Genomic DNA, 24684 nt, shown 5'->3' with positions numbered 1-24684 from the left:
ATGGGAATATTGTCTTTATGTTAACACATACTTGTGCTTTCTTTCCCCTAAACTTCTTCTCCTTCGACAACACCATCCATCATCATCAACAGTTCCCACTATCTCTCTCTGTCTCTATATCTCTCCCCTGCTCTCCGTCACCACCCCTCCCAAGACGGTCTCTCCCCTCTTCCCACCCGTTTCTCCAACCCAGCTCCCTCCAGCAAAAATTAGGTGAAGAGAGTTTCTTTACAGATTGTGTTTCAAGATAAAAGTTCAGGACATCCCCCGATTTTCGGTTGTCTTATTCTCGCATTCACATCCTATCCTTGTATCATCAGACTTGGACATGCCAGTTGTCAACTCTTCAAGACCCTCATAGGAACGGACATCATACCACTCCACGCACACTCGTTCTCCTCTTCCGACTTTTGGACCCGAATTTAATCCCGATCACGTGTCTATAGTCGACAGATTCTTTGACATTTTGGAAACGAAGCCATATATACGACATCCAAGAGACCTGGATTTAGCACTAGCCTTAATGGATTATACTAACCCCGTTTACCTATCTCATCCGCAATCTAAAAAGGACTTTCTGGCTCAATACTACGCTAGGCTCTCCTTAGCGGACATATGCGGACAAAAAGTCTTCCATTCCTGCAACTGCCCCTTCCACTGTCACGGTTACACCTGAAGCGCCAGCCCAGTAATTCTAGATTGTCACAGAGACCACGGGCACGGGAGCCATAGGCCTCACCATCACCACAGTCACGGGTATCGCGGGCACATCCACGCGCACCATAACCGGACCGGACGGAACCGTCCTCGTCCCACCTCCCATCCCCGCCCACCCCGGCTGTGAACTCTCCCCGCAAATGGCCAAAGCGGTGAAAGACTATGCGATCGAGTATTGTTGCGACTACATAAAGGCCAAGAATCTGCTCAGAGACAAGGTAAGCAAACGAGCAGCAAAAAGTTAGATGAGGAACTGGAAACTTACTATCACTAGATCGTGGCAAAGGTCCTCGAGAACACTCAGGAGAAGCTCATGGAATTGTTGCAAAATGACCTTGATTGGATGAGCAGTGAGGAGGAGGATGATGATCTCGACCTTGAATCCGACATGGAGGAAGGTGACCGGACCTTGGAGGGTTAAGATCAGAGGAGGATTAGAAACCATAACGCCGCATAACGAACGATATTCGGTATCACGGCACTAGCGGATGGGTCCCGGCACGGCGGGACGTGCACGTGATGTTATGCCGCGTATACCGGCTATTTGGGCCCTAAGTTGAAACCCTGGGCGCCAGACGCGTCTTTGCATGTTTCCCTCTTTTTCTTCTTTATCTTGTCATTCTACTATAGACCTGGAATCAACGTGTTCAGCTTTGTCTCTCGTGACCACGTCGCTCGTGACATTCGGGAAAAGCTGAAAAGCTGAGCCCTACCCGCGCCACGGCCCCATAAGTGGTGCAAGCTACCAGGCCGCTACTGGTACACTATTGCCAACCCTGTAGACCCCGTGACAGAAAGCCACGACCCTCGCTCAAGTCGAGTTATTGATTGGCGCCCTGAAGTCTCTAGGTCCAGAATGCCCGGCGTCTAGAAAAGAAATGTCGTTTGGGTGATTGGCCTGTAATTGGGAGGAAGCCGCCAGCCATCTCGCACTTGGTGACAACACAGAGAGTCTCATGCTCCATCATAGCCTCGAGAAAACATAGGGCTCTAGTTTGTTTTCCTTATTGTGTCCTTAGTGGCAGGATAGAGAAATTCTCGGCACTTCCATAAACTCAATCCATTGATCATCAACCATAGCATCCGCCACCTCCAAGACAACACGATCATCCTCGAGTGCCTCATCTACCTCAGTTAAGACGTTCCTTCCCCAACGCTACGATGCTTCGACGACTGCGCTCGCGGTTCCAGACGCGTCTCAAGCGATACGGAAATGCGCAGGATCGGGAAGGTTCTACGGACCAAGAGCAGTCTCGCCCTGCACCTCTGCAACAAATCTTCGCCGCCACCTCTACATCCGCGTCCCGGCTCCCATCCGCTTCGGCTACCGGCTCCGCTGACATAGAGACGTCCGCCGGCGCAGATAATACCACTACCCGCCTCCCAGCCGCTCCAGCTACTAGTTCCGTCAACATAGAGACGCCCACCAATGCAGATGACATTACTACCAGCTTACCCGTACGACTCTGGGACCGTGCCTACAATGACCTCAAACAAGAAGAGGCCAGATTGGTGGACGCATACGAGAAGATACTATCCCGACAGCTGCAGGCTAGCCCCGACTTAACAGTACCCGAATCCCAGCCGAACATCATTGCCCAAAACAACTCGGACAGGCGCCGTCAAATGAATCAGCTTATCAATGCTGGCCTAGCTAAGACTGAGAAGGAAGCTAAGGTGAAAGAAAGCCTTGGTATAGCCATGGATATTGTTCTATCCGCAAAGAACATTATAAATGCGGCAACCCAGGCCGTGCCCCAAGCCGCGCTCGCCTGGACTGGCATTTGTATTGCTTTAGAGGTACGTCTATTTAGAGCGCGATACTTCACATACTAACTTCTATAGATGTTTATCAATCCTGTAACTGCGACCGAAGCCAACCGCAAAGGGATCGACTACGTTGTTAAGAGAATGAACTGGTACTGGAACCTGTCGAATATCCTTCTCAAGGATCCTACCGCCCATATTGGCGAACTTTCTGGAGTGAGAGGCGAATTGGAGAACCAAATTATTGACCTCTATAAAGCGCTCCTCTCCTATCAGATTAAGAGTGTCTGTGCTTGCTATCGCAACCGCGGCCTAGCCCTTCTCTGGGATATAGTCAAGCTTGACGACTGGAATGCTGACTTGGGGGCTATCCAAGACGCCGAAAAGTGCTTCCGAGACGACACCCAGACATACACTGCTCAGCAAGTGACGTCTCATCTTAACCAGCTCGTTATACAGCACATGTCAGAGAAGGACCAGCAATGCCTAAAGCACTTGCGCCTTACCGATCCTCGCGATGATAAAGTCCGCATCGAACGGACTAAAGGCGGCCTTTTGCAGGACTCGTATCGTTGGGTCCTCAATAACGCTGACTTTCAACAATGGCGTAACAACCCACAGCACCGACTACTCTGGATCAAGGGCGACCCCGGCAAAGGGAAGACTATGTTGCTGTGCGGCATCATCAATGAGCTGGATCAAGGTAATACTACCAACGCGCGCCATTGCAATGTGGCCTACTTCTTCTGCCAAGCTACCGACTCTCGCATCAACAATGCAACCGCCGTACTGCGCAGCCTAATCTATCTACTTATCGACCAGCAGCCATCTATCCTCTCACACGTGCGGAGTGAGTACGACCGTGCAGGCAAAGGCCTCTTCAAAGATGCAAATACGTGGGACGCCCTGTCGAGAATCTTCACCAACATCCTACGAGACCCAAGCCTCCGAACGACCTACCTAGTCATTGACGCGCTTGACGAGTGCGTTACAACAGACCTGCCACAGCTTCTCGACTTAATTGCTCAGCAGTCATCATCTGGATCTCGAGTCAAGTGGATCGTCTCAAGCCGTAATTGGCCGCAAATTGAGGAACGGTTGGAGAAAGCCGCAGATAAAGTGAAGGTCTCCCTGGAGCTAAATGCGGAATCCGTCGCAGCGGCTGTCAATGCGTTTATTCTGCAGAAGGTGGATTACCTAGAAGAGCTGAAGAAGTACGACCCAATTACGAAAAAGACCGTTCAGGAATACCTGTGCTCTAACGCGCAAGATACCTTCCTTTGGGTGGCGTTGGTCTGCCAAGCGCTTGAAAAAGTCCAGAAAGGGTTTGCCGTAGAAAAGCTACGCATGTTTCCATCTGGACTGGATGCTCTATATGCGCGGATGAGAGAGGATATGAGCCAGTTCGATGAATCCGATTACTGCAAGCACATTCTTGCTGTTGTCGCAATTGTTCGCCAGCCAATCAGCCTTCAAGAACTAGCCTCTCTCGCCAAGTTGCCCAATACCATTTGCAACAATCTTGAATCTCTAAAAGAGATTATAGGGCTTTGCGGTTCATTTCTAACTTTACGAGAACAAACTGTCTATTTTGTTCATCAATCAGCCCAGGACTTTTTGCTTTCCAATGTCTCTGATAAAGCTGGCAACCAAGCTTCTCAAGAGGCTTTTGATTGGATCTTCCCTAAAGGGAAAGAAGATGTACACTATATCATCTTCCTGAGGTCACTTGAAGCTATGTCTACAATACTGCGACGCGATATATATAACTTAAGGGCACCGGGATTTCCAAGCAACAAGGTCCAAATACCAAATCCGGACCCGCTAGCGACAGTGCGGTACTCGTGCGTCTACTGGGTTGATCACTTGTGTGATTCAGTTTCTGATAAGAATACAAAATGGCATGATCTTTTACGGGATGAGAAGGTTGTTTATATATTCCTCAAGACGAAGTACCTTTACTGGCTGGAAGCTCTAAGTCTACTCCTAGCTATACCTATGGGCGTTGTTGCTATTAGAAAGCTCGAGGGCCTGCTAGTAAGTACAAGTCCAACTCCGCACTAGGAATTTAGTCTAACTAAAGATATAGGGAGGTAATGATCAGTCGCAGTTATTAAAGCTTGTTTGGGATGCTTACCGGTTTGCTCTATCTTATAAGTCAATAATAGAGCAAGCTCCCCTTCAAACATACATATCAGCGCTTGTATTTGCTCCAAGCGGTAGCTTGATAAAGAGGAATTTCAGGGCAGAAGAACCTGAATGGATTCAAACTAAGCCGGCTGTAGAATTGGATTGGAATGCATGCCTCCAGACCCTAGAAGGCCATAGCTACTCCGTTCACTCAGTGGCATTCTCGCCTGATGGCCAACGGCTCGCGTCCGGTTCGGAGGACAACACGATCAAGATCTGGGATCCGGCATCGGAGAGCTGCCTCCAGACCCTAGAAGGCCATAGCGACTACGTTTACTCAGTGGCATTCTCGCCTGATGGCCAACGGCTCGCGTCCGGTTCAAGTGACCAAACGATCAAGATCTGGGATCCGGCGTCGGGGAACTGCCTCCAGACCCTAGAAGGCCATAGCGGCTACGTTTTCTCAGTGGCATTCTCGCCTGATGGCCAGCGGCTTGCGTCCGGTTCGGAGGACAACACGATCAAGATCTGGGATCCGGCGTCGGAGAGCTGCCTCCAGACCCTAGAAGGCCATAGCGGCTACGTTTACTCAGTGGCATTCTCGCCTGATGGCCAGCGGCTCGCGTCCGGTTCGTTGGACAACACGATCAAGATCTGGGATCCGGCATCGGAGAGCTGCCTCCAAACCATTACTACTAATACTACAATAACCCGTATATTGTTTGACGATACTAATCGCTACCTACGTACCAACGTTGGACGTATTAAAATAGATACAGAAACTACCGAAAGCCAAGTTGTACTAGATAATCCAGAGAGCCATGGCTATAGTTTGGGACAGGATAGGTCTTGGATTACTTGCAACGGCCAGAACGTACTCTGGCTGCCACCGAATTACCGACCGTTTAATTGGGACCTCCAGGGACAGATGATATCCATCGGCTGCGCATCAGGACTGGTTTGTTTTATTAGTTTCTCTCAAGATATATAGTGTATTCCATGTCTTTCTCAATTCCTTTCCCTTTGTTTCATTTTTCTAGCGTGCCACCAGAAGGGTCTGGGAGGATAGGCAAATTTATAGAAATTTTGTAAATTCTAGTAACCTTTTACTGTTGTCAAGATGGCGTATTCCATTGCGGAGAAGCAAGACTATTCCATCCCTTAACTCTCCTTTTGCCCCCTGCGGCTGGTGCACCGCCCACGCCGTCCACGCCGACACCGTGTTCAGCACAATCGCAGCAGCCGTACCAAGCCCCAGCAGGGCGCCCATGACCACATTTCCCGAACTGACGCCGCCGAGGTAGGAGAGCATGCACAGGAAGTGGAAGTGCGGCAGGATCAGGGACAGCGCGTAGATGTCGTCCGAAGAGCCGGCCATAGCCTGGTACCACTGGACAATAGGCTGCGGTACCTGGTTGGGATTGAATCCAGTTGATTGATTCGATCCCGCAATTTGTACATACAGGCCAGCTGAATCCCCCACCAGCCTCAATGGATCATACTAACCCCGTTTACCTGTCTCATCCGCAATCCGAAAAGGACTTTCTGGCTCAATACTACGCTAGGCTCTCTTTAGCGGATACGGATGCGGACAAAAAATCTCCCATTCCTACAAGTGCCCCTTCCACTATTACAGTTATACCTAAAGCGCCAACCTAGTAATCCTAGATTGCTATAGAGACTACGGGCACGGGAGCCATAGGCCTCACCATTACTATAATTACGGGCATCGCGGGTATATCCACGCGTACTATAACCAGACCGGACGGAACCGTCCTCGTCCCACCTCCCATCCCCGCCCACCCCAGCTGTGAACTCTCCCCGCAAATGGCCAAAGCGGTGAAAGACTATGCGATCGAGCATTGTTGCGATTATATGAAGGCCAAGAATCTGCTTAGAGACAAAGTAAGCAAACGAGCAGCAAAAAGTTAGATGAGGAACTAGAAACTTACTATCACTACATCGTAGCAAAGGTCCTCGAGAACACTCAGGAGAAGCTCATAGAATTATTGCAAAATGAACTTGATCGGATGAGCAGCGAGGAGGAGGATGATGATCTCGACCTTGACTCCGATATGGAGGAAGGTGACTGGGCCTTGGAGGGTTAAGATTAGAGGAGGATTGGAAACTATAACGCTGTATAACGAACGATGTTCGGTGTCACGACATTGACGGATGGGTCCCGGCACGGCGGGACGTGCACATGATGTCGTGCCGCGTGCACCGGCCATCTGAGCCCTGGGTTGAAACCCTGGGCGCCAGGCGCGTCTTTGCATGTTTCCCTCTTTTTCTTCTTTATCTTGTCATTCTACTATAGACCTGGAATCAACGTGTTCAGCTTTATCTCTCGTAACCACATCGCTCGTGACATTCGGGAAAAGCTGAAAAGCTGAGCCCTACCCGCGCCACGGCCCCATAAATAGTGCAAGCTACTAGGCCGCTACTGGTACACTATTGCCAATCCTGTAGATCCCGTGACAGAAAGCCACGACCCTCGCCCAAGTCGAGTTTATTGATTGGCGCCCTGAAGTCTCTGGGTCCAGAATGCCCCGCCTCTAAAGAGAAATATCCTTATCCTTTGAACTATTGGTATATAATTGAAGGGAGCCGCCAGCCATCCTACGCCTAATATAGTGAAACAGAAACAGACTCCACGACGCCTCATGCTCCACCATAGCCTTGAGAAAACATAGTGCTCCAGTTTCTTTTTATTTTGTCCTTGGGGACAGGATAGAAGAATCTGCAGCATTTTTACAAACTCAATCCATTGATCGTCAACTATATAGCATTCGCTGCCTCCAGGACAATACGATCATCCTTGAGTGCCTCATCTACGTCGCCTCGCTCAAGACCTTCGTTCCTTAAAGCTACGATGTCTCAACGACTGCACAATACGGAGGGTTGGGAAGATGATAAGGGCCAAGAGCAGTCTCGCCCTGCACCTTTGCAACAAATCTCCGCCGCCACCGCTATGTCCGCTACCCGTATGCCCGCCCCCGGGCTCCCAGCCGCTCCAGCTACCGGTTCTGCCGATACAGAGACGTCCGCCGGCTACAAGATTTCGTGGAAACAATTCTTCAACAAACTCATCTACTTCTTCCTATCTAAATTGGTCTGCATGGATAACAAAAGGCCGAAGCAGGTGGAAGTAGGCTTATTTCTTTTCCTCCTACGACATTTCAGAATAACGCTAACACCTGTAAAGAATCTGTATTACAACGTTCTCCTGGCACGTGGCCATGTTCGCTTGCTTCAACTATTGCCGCATGAAAACGAGGACACCGCAATACACTGTCGGCTCTTCTGCACCACATTGGACTCAAAAGGCACTCGTCCGTACGAGGCCTTATCCTACGTGTGGGGCTCCGAGGCCAACCCTTGTTCCATCTTTATAAACGGGTGCGCCTTCACCGTCAGGGAAAACCTTTACGCAGCGCTGTTACATCTTCGAGATCACTCCATTCAACGAACTATATGGATAGATGCTATTTGCATCAACCAAGGAGACAACGAAGAAAGAGGACACCAAGTTCAATCTATGGCGAAGATCTACGCTAAAGCAAGTCGCGTAATTGTTTGGCTTGGAAAGGAGGCAGCCGGTAGCGACCAAGCGCTCGAAGAAATACGCATCGCAGCCGAGCTTTCTAAAAGACGATTATACAATAAAGGGGGAATCCTTACACTGCTTGAACGACCGTGGTTTCAGCGCATCTGGGTAAGGGAACCGATGTCAAAGTATTATGACTAAGGAAACTGACAGATTGATGCAGGTGCTTCAGGAAGTTGCCGCGGCTCGCCATATCCTGATCAAGTGTGGTTCTGCTGAGGTTGACGGATTTGCATTCTGCTCAGGCCTGAGCATTGAACCTGTCCAATGAACTCCCCGCAGACTTGTGGGCTCAAATCCTTTCGGTAACCTACCTCATACGGGGCGCAATCTTCCGGCCCAAATACGTCTACGCAACCAGTCAGGCGGACAACTTTTCTCTTAACATACGCCCTCTAGGCGAATTGATAGAGATGTACCACACCCGCGAAGCTACGGATCGTCTCGATAAAGTATATGCCTTACTCGGTATGAGCTCTGATAATCCAACCGCAGCAGGATTATTCGCCGACTACAACATTTCGTGGAAACAACTCTTCAACAAACTCATCCACTTCCTCTTATCTGAATTGGTCTCTGTAGACCTTTCGGACGATAAGGAAATTGCCGTCATTGAGGGCAAGGGCTGCATTCTTGGCGAAGTGTCCTCGGTCACGAGAAATACTATTTGGGAAGACAGACAAGAAGTGGTCATTACTTGGAGGAATGCCCCCAGCTATATTTGCGTGAAGGAAGCATGGGGCTTTTGCTGGACCCTCCCGACCATGGTAAAATCCGTCCAAAAAGGAGATCTCATCTACCTTCTTCAAGGAGCGTCGAGACCTACGATCCTCAGGCCATACAACGATCACTGGGCGGTTATAATGATTGCAGTTTCCCCAGCAGGCGATTCACAAGCTACGACCGGAGATATCAAGTGGTCAGAACTTTTACAATCGATAACAGTCTTTCCACACAATTTTCTACTTATCTGGGCTTGGGATATAGATCCAGACAGGCAGCAAGATAAAAACAACCATGACTACTTGACAAGTATTCCAGTACTAGAGCATTCAAAGACAGAGTTGGAAGGTTGTCTAAAGGCGGTGACTAGGATACGGAATGTCAGATTGGTATTACAAGAAGTGAAACAGTATGGAGTTGTAGTGAAGAATCTTCGGGAAGAAACGGCGGTTCTTGAGAGGGCATTGAGGAGCATGGGCAACCTAAGAAAGACTTGCCTAGGTCCCGAAGATTCAGAAAAGGAAGATGCAAAGGAAACAATGGTAAATAAACTTATTGAGGACAAGGGCCAATGGACGCTTTTATGCTTGGCGGCAGGAAACGGGCATAGGACAGTCGTAAAATTGCTTCTCGACACCGGCAAGGTCAACTTGCATAAGGAGGAGCTACGGACGGTGCAGTGGTTTGCGGCGCAAAAAGACTATAAAGCGATCGTTAAGCTGCTTCTCGATACTGGCAAGGTTGACACAGATCCTGAGGATGGGGCTGGACAGACAGCGCTGTATCAAGCGGTGATAACTGGGTATAAGGTAGTCGTTCAGCTACTTCTCGATACTAGCAAGGTTGATGCAGGTGCTAAGAATGAGAATGGACAGACAGCGCTGCATATGGCGGTAGAGAATAGGCAGGAAGCGGTTATTAAGCTGCTTCTCGATACTGGCAAGGTTGATGCAGATGCTCAGGATAAGGATGGACGGACAGCGCTATATATGGCGGCAGAGAATGGGCATGAGGCGGTTGTTAAGCTGCTTCTCGATACTGGCAAGGTTGACGCAGGTGCTAAGGATAAGAATGGACAGACAGCGCTATATATGGCGGCAAAAAATGGGCATAAGGCGGTTGTTAAGCTACTCAGCCTTGCATCCTAAGAGGCAGGCTTGGAGGACAACTCCATCTCGAGTCACCCTTTCATAATCTTTCCTCCTACAAAAATAGATCTTGGTGATACGGATCATTTTCATGTATGTAGAGTATTGCATTAAAGACAGTAATTGATCGTGAATGCAATTAAACGCCACCCTTCTACTACATAGCAAAAGGCAACATTTTGGTCAGTCTCAAAATATTAGCAATGTTGCTGGCAATAACGATACTAAAGGGAGGGACTATGAAGAAAACGAAGAGCAGGATGAGGAGCAGGACGAGGAGCAGGATGAGGAGCAGGACGAGGAGCAGGACGAGCAAGACGAGGAGCAGGACCAAGGGCAAGACAAGTACCAAGAGCATGGTAACAATAAGGGAATCAACTTCAGCGAAGTAGTTTTCTCGAGCCTGCTTGACAGCCAAGTTTGATAATACCGTCCGTAGATTTCCAATTTTTGCGGTAAGTTGCTTTACCTCTCTATCGTCTGCAGAGAGTTTGAGCTCTTCTCGGAAGTGACGACGCTGTGCGCGAATTGCTTTCATATCCTCGCGATTTTCAAACGTTTCTAGCGTAGCCGCTGTCGGATAAAGCGGTGCTTTGTCATCCCTGCGCAAGGATGCGGAGGCCAATAGCTTGAATAGCTTGGAATCGTCTTCAGATGTACTATCGAAAACGAATGACATCAAATTGTGTGGAATATGCCTCGCTTGGTAAGAGGTTTTGAATGTTTTTATGTTATGGCTCAGGATGTGGTTTCGAATAGCGGATGTAAGGGAACCTTGTGTAAGAATTGTAAGCAAAATAGTAAGGGAAACGGGTAAAGGGTTCTTACCATCAATTTTATTTCCACCGCCGATTCGCAGCGCATAGGGCCGGAGAGTGTTTCTGTTGCCCGCTACCAACCATGTCCGGTTCCAAAGTTCCAGATATTTGTAGTACTTTAAGGGAAAGATAGGCTTTTCCTGCATCCCATCCTTCCACCTAAGTTCAATGCAATCAACATCTTCCAAGTTTGGACGCTGAAGTAATTCGTCGAAGGACGAAAACTCTGTTTCGAAGGCATCATCATGTAGAGCTTGAATAGCTACAAACGTAACTAAACAAACGATCTAGCATGGTACCATAGTAGCAGAAAAGGTCACCCTAGAAAAGTGTTAGTTTGGATCAACGGTTAAAGGCAAGAATACATACACATCTGCCCCCTTATCAATTTTGTTAGCCGATAGCTTATTTTGATTGATCGTGATCTCAGCAACAAGCCTTGGCTGTTTTGTATCCGGATCGCGAACGACAAGTAGCTTGACTTGTCGATAAAGCATGTTCTCATAAGTGCCAGGCCGAAAGCCAATGCTTCCTATAAGCACCAATGTATGAAAGGCAAGCCGATGTCTAGGATCACAAGGTATATCGACTGCGCGTTCCCACAAAGTACTAAGAATAAGCAGAATATCGTCTGTTGTAGCTTCGGTTTTCTCAAATATTTATTTGCATAATAGGTTAAACTTTTGTACAAGAATTGATTAGATCTATTGTAAGAAGAAATATTAGTATACAATATCGGTATAGGTAAAGAGGAAATCTACCTAGATAACCTCTCCACGGGCCTTCCCACGGTTGCCAAGCAATATCCATTATTCAGAATCTTCGTCTGAATCTTCATTTGAATCTTGATCCCTTCTTTTCGCGAGCACTATAGCATCGGCTTGAGCTACTATATGCTTCCACAAAGTAATAATAGTCACTACTAATTGAACTATTACTACCTCCTTCTATTCCTCGGTACCGTCTATATACAGACGCCTACATCTTGCATAGCGTGTATAGTCAGCCAGAAAGCTCTTGCAAATAGCAATGGACTTTTTCTTATTTTGGCACACACCAAACCAAACCTTATCAGCCTCTTTTTGTGTTAATTGTAACACTTCTATGACAAATCTAAAAAGCATTAGTACGCAATATCAAAGAAAACAGCAAAATGATAAGGTACATACCTATTCCATAGACGCCACGCGCGTTCTCGCTCGGCTTTGGTCTTCTTACAAAGCGAACGCTCATGTGTTGTTACCGTAAATTCGTCGACGTCGGCAAATGCTCTTCTTTTCCGTTCTTCGTCGTCGGATACAGTCGGCGGTATCGGCGGTTTTTGTAGCTCCATCCCTTCCGTATTGCATATGGATGGAGTGTGATCGGCACCGTGAGACTCAAACAATACCCTCTCAAGCTGCAATAGCTAACGAGCTCAGTATGTTTGGGAGGAGAAATTCATTAGAAAACTCGGAAGGAGGGTTTCATATGAAAAACCAACGCAACCCTCGCAACGTAGGGGCCGTAATTCATGCGGTAGAATCAACTGGGAAGAATGGATATACAGTGAATGCAATGAGAATGGGACAAAAGTGTGCTTGTTTGGTTCGGTCGGGAACCTGAGGGTAAAGACGCAATTTATATCTTGAGGCCCTTCTGACTCGCCTGAAGGGATATACGTACGGAGAAAAGTGTTCACCAAAGCCAACCACACCTCCCAAAAGCCAACCACACCTCCCAGTTAGAAGTACTAAGTATATGGAGTAGGAGTCAGGGGTAAATGGCAGGGGTAAGTACCTTGTGTAGTGTATGTGTGAGATCACGAACCAACAAGAGCAAGCGTGTATACGGTTGATTGATGTGTGTGTTCTATGGAGAGGATGAGAGACTGGCGGGTCTGGAAGGCTAGACAGTGGTGGTCTGGGCAGGGCACGGACCCACCAACAGTATGCCTAGCCTACTCAGCTGGGCTTGGCGTAAGTGGAACGGTGCACTCGACGGCGAAGGCAATGGGAAAACGGTTCTAGAAACGGGGGCGGCGTTTTTGGCTGAGTCATCCAAAAAACGGCTCCCATAGATAGTCCTCCATATGGCTGCTTGTGTATGGGAGTGGGAAGGATATGAAACGGGTCTTTTAATCACGTGGTAGGGTCAAAAAACTGAACCACCAGCTCCCATATCCATATCGTTCGGACGGAGGCAAGATGGTAAAAGGATGAATATAATTGGGCGGATTACGAGAAAAGTTGACCGTCCTGACACTGCGGCTAGCCACATTAACGTTTGTCAAAGCACAATATGTCACAGGGTTAGCCTGTGTCGCATGTGTTGCATGTGACTGGCCAATGGCGGCCTCCTGCCGTGGACCTACTAGGGTCCACAGCTGGACTGCCTTCATAAGGCTAGTCTTCTGGGCACTCGTCGACACTCTCCTCCTTTCTCCTTCGTGCAATTACACATATTTACATCTACCATATACCCTTTGCCCGTGATACAATATCAGCTCCTCTTCCGGTAGCTGAACCTTGGACTTCAACGAAAGCATTTCTTTGGTAGTATGAACCGCTGCTTTATGTCTTACTGTTGATGCGATCGCCGCTTGGCGTCGGTTCCATGCGCCCACAGGTCCCAAAGGAAATGAAAAGTAAGGCATCAACGCATTGTCCGCTTAAGGACACTGGTTATCGCAACGGCTTGGTTGTTGACAGCACTGGCAGCCTAAGCTCTACTGCAATTTGCAGGTTCCACTCGGATTTACAGCCCTACCTGCGCCACGCCCGCTGCTTGGTACACTATTGCCAATCCTGTAAACCGTGAGGGAAAGCCACGACCCTAGCCCAACCCAGGCAATTAATTTGGCGCCCTGAACCTTCCGGGTCCATGAATGCTCAGCCTCAAAAAAGCAATGTCCTTTGGGTGATTGGCGTGTAGTTGGGAGGGAGCCGCCAGCCATCCTGCGCCTGACAAAGTAACAACACAGAAAGCCCCATGCTCCATCATGGCTTCGAGAAAACACAGTGTTCTAGTTTCTTTTCCTTATTTTGTCCTAGATGGCAGGAGAGAGGAATTCCCGGCACTTTCATAAACTCGATTCATTAATCATCAACCATAGCATCCTCACCGCAGTCAAGACATTCCTTCCTCAAAGCTACGATGCGTCGACGATTCCGCTCGTGGATCCCGACGCATTTCAAGCGAGACAGAAATACGGAGAGTAGAGAAGGTTCTAAGGACCAAGAGCAGTCTCGCCCTGAACCTCTGCTCGAGTTGCCGACGTCTACACAGCACATCCCCGTTACTCCCTCTACGTCCACCCCACGACCCCCAGCTGCTCCAGCTACCAGTTCCACCGACGTAGAGACGTCCGCCTCACGGTTCTCAGCCGCTCCAGCTACTGGTTCCGTCGACATAGAGACGTCCACTCCACGACCCCCAGCCGCTCCGGCTACCAATCCTACCAACACAGAGACGTCCGCTAGCGCAGATGACACTACTACCAGCTTACCCATACAGCTCTGGGACCGTGCCTATAATGAGCTTAAACAAGAAGAGGTCAAATTGGTGGACGCATATGAGAAGATACTGTCCCGACAGCTACAGGATGGCCCCGGCTCAACGGTGCCCGAGTCCCAGCCGAACACCATCGCCCAAAACACCTTGGACAGGCGCCGCCAAATGACCCAGCTTATCAATGCTGGCCTAGCCAAGACTGAGAGGGAGGTCAAGGTGAAAGAGAGCCTTGGCGTGGCTGTAGATGTCGTTCTATCTGCAAAGAACACTATAAGTGCGGCAATCCAGGCCGTGCCCCAAGCTGCGCTCGCTTGGACCGGCATTTGTATCGCTTTAGAGGTATGTCTACTTGGAGCGTGGTACTTCACATGCTAACTTCTGCAGATATTCATCAATCCTATAAAAGCGACCGAAGCCAACCGCAAAGGGATCGACTACGTTGTTAACAGAATGAACTGGTATTGGAATTTGTCGAATAGCCTTCTCAAAGATCCCACCAACAACATCAGCGAACTCGATGGAATGAGAGGCGAATTGAAGATCCAAATTGTTGGCCTCTACAAAGCGCTCCTCTCTTACCAGATTAAGAGTGTTTGCGCTTATTATCGCAACCGCGGCTTAGTCTTTCTGCGGGATATGATCGCGCTTGATGACTGGAAAGCTGATTTGGGGGCTATCCGAGAGGCCGAGAACTGCTTCCAAAACGACGCCCAAACATACAACAATCACCAACTGGCGTCTGATGTTAAGCAGCTCGTTAGCTGTGCAATGTCAGAGAAGGACCAGCAATGCCTGAAGCACTTGCGCCTTACCGATCCTCGCGATGATAAAGTCCGCATCGAACGGACGAAAGGCGGCCTTTTGCAGGACTCGTATCGTTGGGTCCTCAATAACGCTGACTTTCAACAATGGCGTGACGACCCACAGCACCGACTGCTCTGGATCAAGGGCGACCCCGGCAAAGGGAAGACTATGTTGCTGTGCGGCATCATCAATGAGCTGGATCAAGGCAATACTGCCAACGCGCGCCACTGCAATGTGGCCTACTTCTTCTGCCAAGCTACCGACTCTCGCATCAACAATGCAACCGCCGTACTGCGCGGCCTAATCTATCTACTTATCGACCAGCAGCCATCTATCCTCTCACACGTGCGGAGTGAGTACGACCGTGCAGGCAAAGGCCTCTTCAAAGATGCAAATACGTGGGACGCCCTGTCGAGAATCTTCACCAACATCCTACGAGACCCAAGCCTCCGAACGACCTACCTAATCATTGACGCGCTTGACGAGTGCGTTCCAACAGACCTGCCACAGCTTCTCGACTTAATTGCTCAGCAATCATCATCTGGATCTCGAGTCAAGTGGATGGTCTCAAGCCGTAATTGGCCGCAAATTGAGGAACGGTTGGAGAAAGCTGCAGATAAAGTGAAGGTCTCCCTGGAGCTAAATGCGAAATCCGTCGCAGCAGCTGTCAATGCATTTATCCTGCACAAGGTGGATGACCTAGCAGGGCTGAAAAAGTATGATCCAAGGACAAAAAAGACCGTTCAGGACTACCTGTGCTCCAATGCGCAAGATACGTTCCTTTGGGTGGCGTTAGTCTGTCAAGCGCTTGAGAAGGTCCAGAAAGGGTTTACGCTAAAAAAGCTACGCATGTTTCCATCTGGGCTGGATGCTCTATATGCGCGGATGAGAGAGGATATGAGCCAGCTCGATGAATCCGATCTTTGCAAGCACCTTCTTGCTATTGTTACCATTGTTCGCCGGCCAATCAGCCTTGAAGAACTAACCACTCTCGCCGACGAGCTTGATAACACTTACGACGATTCCGAGTCATTAGAAACAACTATAGGGCTTTGTGGTTCATTTCTAACACTACGAGAACGAACCATCTATTTTGTCCATCAATCAGCTAAGGACTTTCTACTTGGTAATGCCTCTGATAAAGCTGGTAACCAAGCTTCTCAGGAGACGTTCAAGTGGATTTTTCCTTCTGGGAAAGAAGATGTGAATTATACCATCTTCTTCAGGTCACTTAAAGCCATGTCTACAGTATTGCGACGCGATATATACGGCTTAAGCGCACCGGGATTTCCGAGCGACAAGGTCCAAGTACCGGATCCGGACCCGTTAGCGACAGTGCGGTACTCGTGCCTCTATTGGGTTGATCATTTGTATGACTCGATTTCTGGCACGAACACAAAACGGCATGATTGTTTACAGGATAACGGGGTTTATACATTTCTCAAGACGAAGTACCTTTACTGGCTCGAAGCTCTAAGTCTATTTCAAGCTATGCCTGCGGGCGTTGTTGCTATTAGAAAGCTCGAGGGCCTGCTAGTAAGTACAAGTCTAAATCCTCACTGGAAACTTGGTCTAATTAAAGATATAGGGAGGTAATAATCAGTCGCGGTTATCAAAGCTTGTTTGGGATGCTTACCGGTTCGCTCTGTCTTATAAATCAATAATAGAGCAAGCTCCACTTCAAGCATACATCTCAGCGCTTGTATTTGCTCCAAGCAGTAGCTTGATAAAGAGAAATTTCAGGGCAGAAGAACCTGAATGGATTCGAACTAAGCCGGCTGTAGAATTGGATTGGAATGCATGCCTCCAGACCCTAGAAGGCCATAGTGACCTCGTTCGCTCGGTGGCATTCTCGCCTGATGGCCAGCGGCTTGCGTCCGGTTCGTTGGACAAGACGATCAAGATCTGGGATCCGGCGTCAGGGAGCTGCCTCCAGACCCTAGAAGGCCATAGCGACATCGTTATCTCAGTAGCATTCTCGCCTGATGGCCAGCGGCTTGCGTCTGGTTCGGGGGACAAGACGATCAAGATCTGGGATCCGGCGTCGGGGAGCTGCCTCCAGACCCTAGAAGGCTTCGTTAGCTCAATAGCATTCTCGCCTGATGGCCAGCGGCTTGTGTCCGGTTCGGAGGACAAGACGATCAAGATCTGGGATCCGGCGTCAGGGAGCTGCCTCCAGACCCTAGAAGGCCATAGCGACATCGTTATCTCAGTGGCATTCTCGCCTGATGGCCAGCGGCTTGCGTCCGGTTCGTTGGACAAGACAATCAAGATCTGGGATCCGGCGTCGGGGAGCTGCTTCCAAACGATTAATACTAGTACTATGATAACCGATATATCGTTTGACCGTACTAATCGCTACCTACGTACCAACGTTGGACGTATCAAAATAGATACAGAAACTATTAAAAGCCAAGTTGTACTAGATAATCGAGAGAGCCATAGCTATGGATTGGGACAGGATAGTTCTTGGATTACTTGCAACGGCCAGAACGTACTCTGGCTGCCATCGAATTACCGTCTGTTTGATTCTTACCTATCGTCTGGTTTTGACCTCCAGGGACGGATGATATCTATCGGCAGCGGATCGGGACCGGTTTGGTTTATTAGCTTCTCGCAAGACATATAATGTACTTCTTGTCTTTCTCAATTTCTTTCTCTCTATTTCATTTTTCTAGCGTGCCACCAGAAGGGTCTGGCAGGATAGGCAAATTTATAAGAATTTTGTAAATTCTGGTAACCTTCTACTGTTGCCAAGATGACGTATTTGTCACGGCGTAGCTAGACGGTGTGATGATTGTACCATTTCGCTAACTTGGACTAAAGACAAGAAGTTGAAGAAGGAAGAAATCCCAAAAAGGAAGGCTGATGGGAGAGGCGAGGTTCTTGTATCCTAACTGGGAGGCAGCCGGAGCCAAGCCCAGAACCTGCACCTGAACCATGTGACTCATGACGGCACCAGCCGTCACATATTCCATTACGAAGAAGCAAGATTATTCCATCCCTTGACTCTTCTTTTGCAGATGCTTGTGCGGTCCAGATGCCACGGGATTAACCCGTGACTGCCCAGTCATGGCCAAGCTTGGTACAATGGTAGAGGCTCGATTCTCCTCGATCGGATAAGTGGTCTCTTCCTTGGTGGTGTTTGGGAGAGCCAACACACGTAGTAGTGTCACCACAGCTACATGGTCTTCCCTAGTCTAGATGCGGGGGATCGCGGTTTAACATGCGGCTTTATACCACCGACTGGGTGTTGAAGGTACTCCAAGACTGACTTCATACTGTCATGGAATGCACTCGGGTGCCTCTTTCGGGACAACTATATAAGACCACTTGAGCAACCGAATTGCCAGCTTCGGTTACTTGTATCCTTTTGCAGGAACATGGCCTGGTTAGTGTAGTGGTCTGCCACCGCCGTGACACATACTAGGTAGTAATTTGGCTCGTATGGGTAACGAAACGCTATCCCTCTTTCTGGATTAACCATGCTGACTGATGGGAAGAAGCTCAGTTTTGTGAATGGTTGTTACTGCCACTCCGATATCTCCGGTTCAGAATTCCGCCTGCGGCTTTGAACTTGGTTGTAATAACATAGAACAGGATAGCGATATCACAGGGCTAGCCTGTGATGTGGTTGCACTGTACTGACCGTATATGTGCCATGCTAGAGCTGGTGCTATGGCCTAGAGCTATGCACTCACGCACTGGTCACATATCCCAGTCACGTACAGTCTCACGTGCGCGCGTACGGACTGGCCTGCTGGGCTCTCACCTATATAGCTAGTCCTCCACGCACACTTCCCTTTCTCCCCTTCGTACAACAACGTATATCTTACCTTACCCCTAACGGTGCCCACTCGCCCCGTGATAAGCGAGTTCTACAACTTTATGCCCCCGTCGTTGGAGGATAAAGCGAGGAACACTTGTAATCTATTGCGGGTGGAGTCTGCTATAGGCCTAGGTTTTTAGGTTCTAGTCGGATTCGCCTGCCCAAATATCTCGGGTTCTTACGCTTCGTAGTGTCGGCGGGGACGTTTTAGTCGCGAGAAGGACGGCTCCCAATCCATCGTCCTGCGAGCATAGCTGAGGGATGTTGCAGTAAGGGCAAAGGGAATAATGGTTGTGTATTTCTAATCGTCGGCCTGGATTTTGTATCGGCTGTCGATGCGCTGAAGTTGAAAGATGCAGCTTCACCCAGGTGTGCGACGGTGCTGAATGGGCACAACAGGTACAAACGTCCACTCCAAGTGCCCCCCGTCCCCCTTCTTCTGGAGGCGGCCCGCCGGCGGCACGCTGTGCGCCTCCTCACCCTAGATCCCGCCCACCCGCTTGTCCCGCGTCTTTCAGAACCCCGAATAACGCCACACGGCCTGCCTCGCCGCCCTACAACGCTACAGACGGCTGCCCAGCTTGCCTTGCCTTTCCCCCGGCCGGTTCTACAGCCGCCAGTCTATAACGGAAACACTCACAAAGATCCAGCGCCCACGTCTAAGGACAGGGCTGCCAAGGATTTCAAAGAGTGGCTTCTCCAGCTAGATCCCTCGGAGGTCGTCGTTTACACCGACGGCTCTATGATAGCTAAGCAGATGGACCTTCCAGCGCACGCGGAGGACCCGGACGCTGAAGAAGAAAGACCAGAGGGCGAGTGCGTGGGCTTTGGCTACGTAATCTTCCAGGGTCAGGCAGAGCTTGGCCGCGGCTGTGGTCAGCTAGAACATGCAGAAGTCTTTGATGCAGAGGCAGAGGGAGCGAGACATGGTCTTAGGGCCACGGTAGCGCTTTTCCCAGAGGCACACGCCCGCCCACGCATTACAATATATCAGGGACAACGGTAAGAATAGCCTAAAGGTATTGGTAAGATATGATAGCTATTGCTTGCTGAAGAGCCAGTATATAAAGTGGCCTGGTAAGGCCGTCTTTATATACCGGTCTTCATGGACCCGATGTACCGGACCCGTGGACCCGAACTCTGGACCCGGAGCTTCGGGTCCAACCTGATTGGTCTGTTGGTTCTATCTGGTTTAGCTTACATAAGTGATCCCTGATTGGATCGTAACAGCACATCCTGTGCATGGAGAGGGTCTTCCCTCTCCCCACTCCGATCCGACATGCGCTTATCGAGGCGCACTGCGCGGAGAAAAACTGGTCGGTCATGAAAGAGGACACAAGCAATAAAGATTGTTTGGTGCGCCCCGTCCTCGGAAGGATCAAGTACGGCGCCAGCGGATCCTTCTTCACCCTACGAAACTACAAGCTTCACATCAATTAAATGCGGAAGCTCAACTATCCGGTGGAGGAGCTTTGCGACAGCATGGCGCAATGCCCTGGTGGTTCTGCATTGGCATACGCAAATCGATGCCAACGATGTCGAGTATTGTTTTGGGCAGTTCGCCCCCCCCCCCCCGTACGCTCCCTCCACTGCTCCTAGCTTGCTGGTGGCGGTGCCCCCCCACGCCCCCTTCCCCTCGCCCCGGTTGGTATATAATGCTGGAGAGCACGTTCTCCCTCGACGGATTTACGGTTCCGATTAGCCCCCGTTTGTTGCTCGAGTCCTGATATAAAGATAGGTGGAAGGTGTTGGTGATGAGGTCGGCCGAGGAGTGTGAGTATCCTCAAGCTATGCTCGAGGTACTTCTTCTTAAACGGGTTCCCACAACTCCTCAATCTCCTCCTTCCCGGAATTGGGCTTTGGACAATAGCAGTTCGTGTCCAGGAATGCCTTGACTGCCTTATCCACCCCACCACGCCTATCCATTGTGATTGGCGAGCAATCATCAAAATTGAGCAACCACAGCGAAGTCACGCGCTTTGTGAAATCAAAAGACCCGCCCGTTCATGACGGTGCCAAAGGCGCTCGTCTGTGGTGGTAGTGTCTCCAGCTCACCAATGCTCATCATCTTTCTTCGCACAGCTTGATCTTCCCGGGGCGGATTGGGGCCGCGGCAGAAGGCAGCAGATGTGAAGCGATGCGCCGTCGTGGCGCAGCTAGAGGGATACCGATGTCGTGAGAGGAGGAATTAGCAGGATATTATTCCCTTACCGGTTGTGTTTTTCTTTAGCACGGATGCAAGGATATGAGGATATAGAGGGTATTACCATTACGGGGATACGAATATAATGCATAACGGTTAACGGATGGTAGAAGGAGTCAGGTTTTCTTGTATGCCGAGGAAGGTTCAAAGAGCAAATTTATATTTGACTTCCTGTGCTACCAATTTTGTCTCTTTTGCCCTGGTAAGGCTCTTTTGATATGTTTGGTGCATTCATGCAAGACTAGATGGATGTCTTCTGATTGGGTGCATTCTCCGCCGCCCTCCGTGTTATTCCATTGGCTGCATCCCTGTATTTAGACCAAGGGTTGCACTTCTTCCTCTTTCTCCCTTGATCTTCCTCATTTTTGGTTATCTTATTTATCGATAAGATCCGATTACCTTAAGGTAGGTATTCTTGTGCACTTGAGCAACCAATCTATCAGCTTTGGCTACTTGTACAGTGATTACCCTAGTTATTACAAACCTCTTCCTAATGCTAAAACCTTACTTATTGCACAGCCAGCTCTGGTGCCCAGCTGACTACCTCTTTACACCACTACCTTTTAACACCGCATGTTACGAACGTTAAGCGAAATAACACGGGCCAACCAAGCCACTGGGATACAACAGCCACGTGAAGGCTGGGCAATGTAACCATAACAAGGATGCAGGCTCATGAAGGTGGGCTAGGCTCATGAAGGTGAGCCAGGCTCATGAAGGTGAGCCAGGCTCATGAAGGTGAGCCAGCTCAGGGTTTATGAGCCAGGCGCATATAACTAGAGACACCAGAGTATAAAGGGACGACTGGAGAACTCAGTGCTAGATAGTTCGACAGTAGTCAATTAATCATCATCACTGAGACAAGTATAACGCTACCCTACTTGTTGTGAACCTTTTGGCTTCACCGAACGTCTTCTGATAGTCTTCACCTTCAGCTATCCCATTTAGGCAGATCAGACTGCCGTTCGTCACACCGCATTTTACCCCCTTCGACTGTACACATTTGCCCAACGAGTTTACCAGTGACCTCCCTCTCTATACAATTTGTTAGCGCTTCTTTGTCACTCGCAACAACGCCTCATTCCACTCAAGATACCAAAATGCCTATTTACAAGCACGCTTCTCTCAACTGGGACCAGCGCTTGGAGCTCCAGAAGTGGGCAGACAGCCAGAACCCGCGCCCGTCCCTCAAAGTCGCGTCAGATTGGATCACCCAGCAATGGAAGGTGGTCATCCCTCATTACTCGATCTCCCGTTACTATGCAGCAGATATGGGGTAGAAATTCTATGTAGATGTTTAGCATTCGAATCTGACTCGATTTTGTATGGAAAAACGACCATTTCGGGAAAATCTGACATCGATTTAGGGGGGTTACCAGCTATTGCTAAAACTCCACTTATTGCAACGAAAATCCATACAAGAATTGTATTGCAATAACTAGGATAATCACTGTAAGCACTTGAAAAGGTCTAGAAAGAGTTTACCCTAAAAAAGCTATGCATGTTTTCATCTAGGCTGGATGCTCTATATGCGCGGATGAGAGAGGATATGAGCCAGTTCAATGAATCCGGTTACTGCAAGCACATTCTTGCTGTTGTTGCAATTGTTCGCCAGCCAATCAGCCTTGAAGAACTAACCACTCTCGCCGACGAGCTTGATGATACTTGCGAAGATTTCGAGTCTTTAGACCATGCGTCCTTCACGAAAATATAGCTGGGGGTAGAATATACGAGAATGTTCTTTCACTTTTGACTGCTGCGAATACATTCTGCGTGATATTGCCATTGCGGTCCCTCCAGCGTTGCTGTTGAGATGTACGACGACTAAGAGGACTTCCAATACGATAGGAAGCAATAGGGAGCAAACAATAGAGATTGGGGAGTAAACTAAGATCAATTCTTGCAGGAGGAAAGATTGTGAAAGGCTAACTCGAGGTAGAGCTGTCCTCCAAGCCTGCTTCTTAGGATGCAAGCCTGAGTAGCTTAACAACCCCTTTATGCCTATACAGTGCTGCTATATCCAGCGCTGTCTGTCCAAATGTAGTTTGAGCATTTGCGTCAACCTTGCCGGTATCGAGAAGCAGTTTAACAACCGCCTCCTGCCCGTACTTTGCCGCCGAATGCAGCGCTGTCTGTCCAAATGTAGTTTGAGCATTTGCGTCAACCTTGCCGGTATCGAGAAGCAGTTTAACAACCGCCTCCTGCCCGTACTTTGCCGCCGAATGCAGCGCTGTCTGTCCAAATGTAGTTTGAGCATTTGCGTCAACCTTGCCGGTATCGAGAAGCAGTTTAACAACCGCCTCCTGCCCGTACTTTGCCGCCGAATGCAGCGCTGTCTGTCCAAATGTAATTTGAGCATTTGCGTCAACCTTGCCGGTATCGAGAAGCAGCTTAACAACCGCCTTATGCCCATTCTCCGCCGCCATATGCAGCACTGTCTGTCCATCCTTATCCTGAGCATTTGCGTCAACCTTGCCGGTATCGAGAAGCAGCTTAACAACCGCCTCATGCACATTCCCTGCCGCCTTATGTAGCGCTGTCCGTCCATCCTTATCCTGAGCATTTGCGTTAACCTTGCTAGTATCGAGAAGCAGCTTAACAACCGCCTTATGCCCATTCTCCGCCGCCCTATGCAGCGCTGTCCGTCCATCATTAGCCTTAAGATCTGCGTCAACCTTGCTAGTATCGAGAAGCAGCTTAACAACTGCCTCATGCCCATTCTCTGCCGCCATATGCAGCACTGTCCGTCCAAACCCGTCCTGAGCATCTGCGTCAACCTTGCCAGTATCGAGAATGTCACACGGACATTTGCCCACAGTTTTGGGTTAGGGTTACCAAGGCTTAGCAGAGCCTGGCATCAGCCTTATGAAGGCCCGGCGGCCGCAGGCCGTGAGACTCAACCTCACTTCGACCAAACTCTCGCCACCGGCATTGCTTACCCAAGCCCCTCTCGACACCGTCAGGCTAACGAACCAACCATCGAACTGCCGACGACGCTGATAAGCATCACGAGGCAGTCCCCAGTGATCGCAGAAGCTATCCCAGCAAACCAAGCAAGAAGCAGAGCGACCGGATGAAGGCCGGCGCTAGAAGAAGAAAGGAGAATGGTTGAAGACATTCAGGAAGATCTACACGTATGAAGATCGCGGGGAAGAACCGCATGAAGATCGCGGGGAAGATCCGCATGTATGAAGATCGCTAGATAGATACCTTGAGGCTCAGACAACAAGGCTCGGTACGTACCTCAGTACGTACCAAACCTCTTTGGCATAAGAAGGCCTTGAAACCCAGCCTTCCTTTGAAGGTTGAGAGGATCAACAAGGCCTTCGAGACCAAAGTAGTTTATCAGCTGAATTGAACTACTGTTCCAAGCCCAGAACACTGCCCTTGTCACAGAGAAGCAGCTTAACAACCGCCTCATGCCCATTCTCTGCCGCCATATGCAG

General features: G+C 49.3%; 5 protein-coding genes across 5 annotated transcripts; 4 read left to right on the top strand and 1 right to left on the bottom strand.

The window, feature by feature from the left end:
* The first annotated feature begins 812 nt into the window (after positions 1–812).
* On the top strand, positions 813–1146 carry B0H65DRAFT_478242 (uncharacterized protein). The gene is made up of 2 exons (XM_062827470.1): positions 813–935; positions 992–1146. The coding sequence occupies exons 1-2, from the start codon at positions 858–860 to the stop codon at positions 1136–1138; spliced, it is 225 nt and encodes a 74-aa protein (XP_062677696.1). The 5' UTR covers positions 813–857; the 3' UTR covers positions 1139–1146.
* A 4959-nt stretch (positions 1147–6105) lies between these two features.
* On the top strand, positions 6106–6722 carry B0H65DRAFT_512116 (uncharacterized protein; the record flags this gene model as incomplete). Its single annotated transcript, XM_062828549.1, has 3 exons — positions 6106–6249; positions 6283–6519; positions 6588–6722. The coding sequence occupies 3 exons, from the start codon at positions 6106–6108 to the stop codon at positions 6720–6722; spliced, it is 516 nt and encodes a 171-aa protein (XP_062677695.1).
* Positions 6723–7486: 764 nt separating this feature from the next.
* B0H65DRAFT_512115 (heterokaryon incompatibility protein-domain-containing protein) lies at positions 7487–9841 on the top strand (the record flags this gene model as incomplete). Its single annotated transcript, XM_062828548.1, is given in 5 exon segments — positions 7487–8329; positions 8385–8430; positions 8474–9486; positions 9505–9786; positions 9797–9841. The coding sequence occupies 5 exon segments, from the start codon at positions 7487–7489 to the stop codon at positions 9839–9841; spliced, it is 2229 nt and encodes a 742-aa protein (XP_062677694.1).
* A 1830-nt stretch (positions 9842–11671) lies between these two features.
* Positions 11672–12300, bottom strand: B0H65DRAFT_478215 (uncharacterized protein). Its single transcript, XM_062827469.1, has 2 exons — positions 12080–12300; positions 11672–12012 (listed from the first exon to the last, which is right to left on the bottom strand). The coding sequence occupies exons 1-2, from the start codon at positions 12241–12243 to the stop codon at positions 11982–11984; spliced, it is 195 nt and encodes a 64-aa protein (XP_062677693.1). The 5' UTR covers positions 12244–12300; the 3' UTR covers positions 11672–11981.
* A 9830-nt stretch (positions 12301–22130) lies between these two features.
* On the top strand, positions 22131–24506 carry B0H65DRAFT_542614 (uncharacterized protein). The gene is made up of 3 exons (XM_062829208.1): positions 22131–22514; positions 23283–23768; positions 23895–24506. Exons 1-3 carry the CDS (start codon positions 22339–22341, stop codon positions 24313–24315), a joined length of 1083 nt encoding a protein of 360 aa, XP_062677692.1. The 5' UTR covers positions 22131–22338; the 3' UTR covers positions 24316–24506.
* The last annotated feature ends 178 nt before the right edge of the window (positions 24507–24684 follow it).

Source organism: Neurospora tetraspora (assembly GCF_033439725.1).
Source record: "Neurospora tetraspora strain CBS 560.94 chromosome Unknown B0H65scaffold_8, whole genome shotgun sequence".
Classification (NCBI taxonomy): Eukaryota; Fungi; Ascomycota; class Sordariomycetes; order Sordariales; family Sordariaceae; genus Neurospora; species Neurospora tetraspora.
Note: the sequence above shows the minus strand (reverse complement) of the source record. Positions and strands in the feature narration are given on the sequence as shown.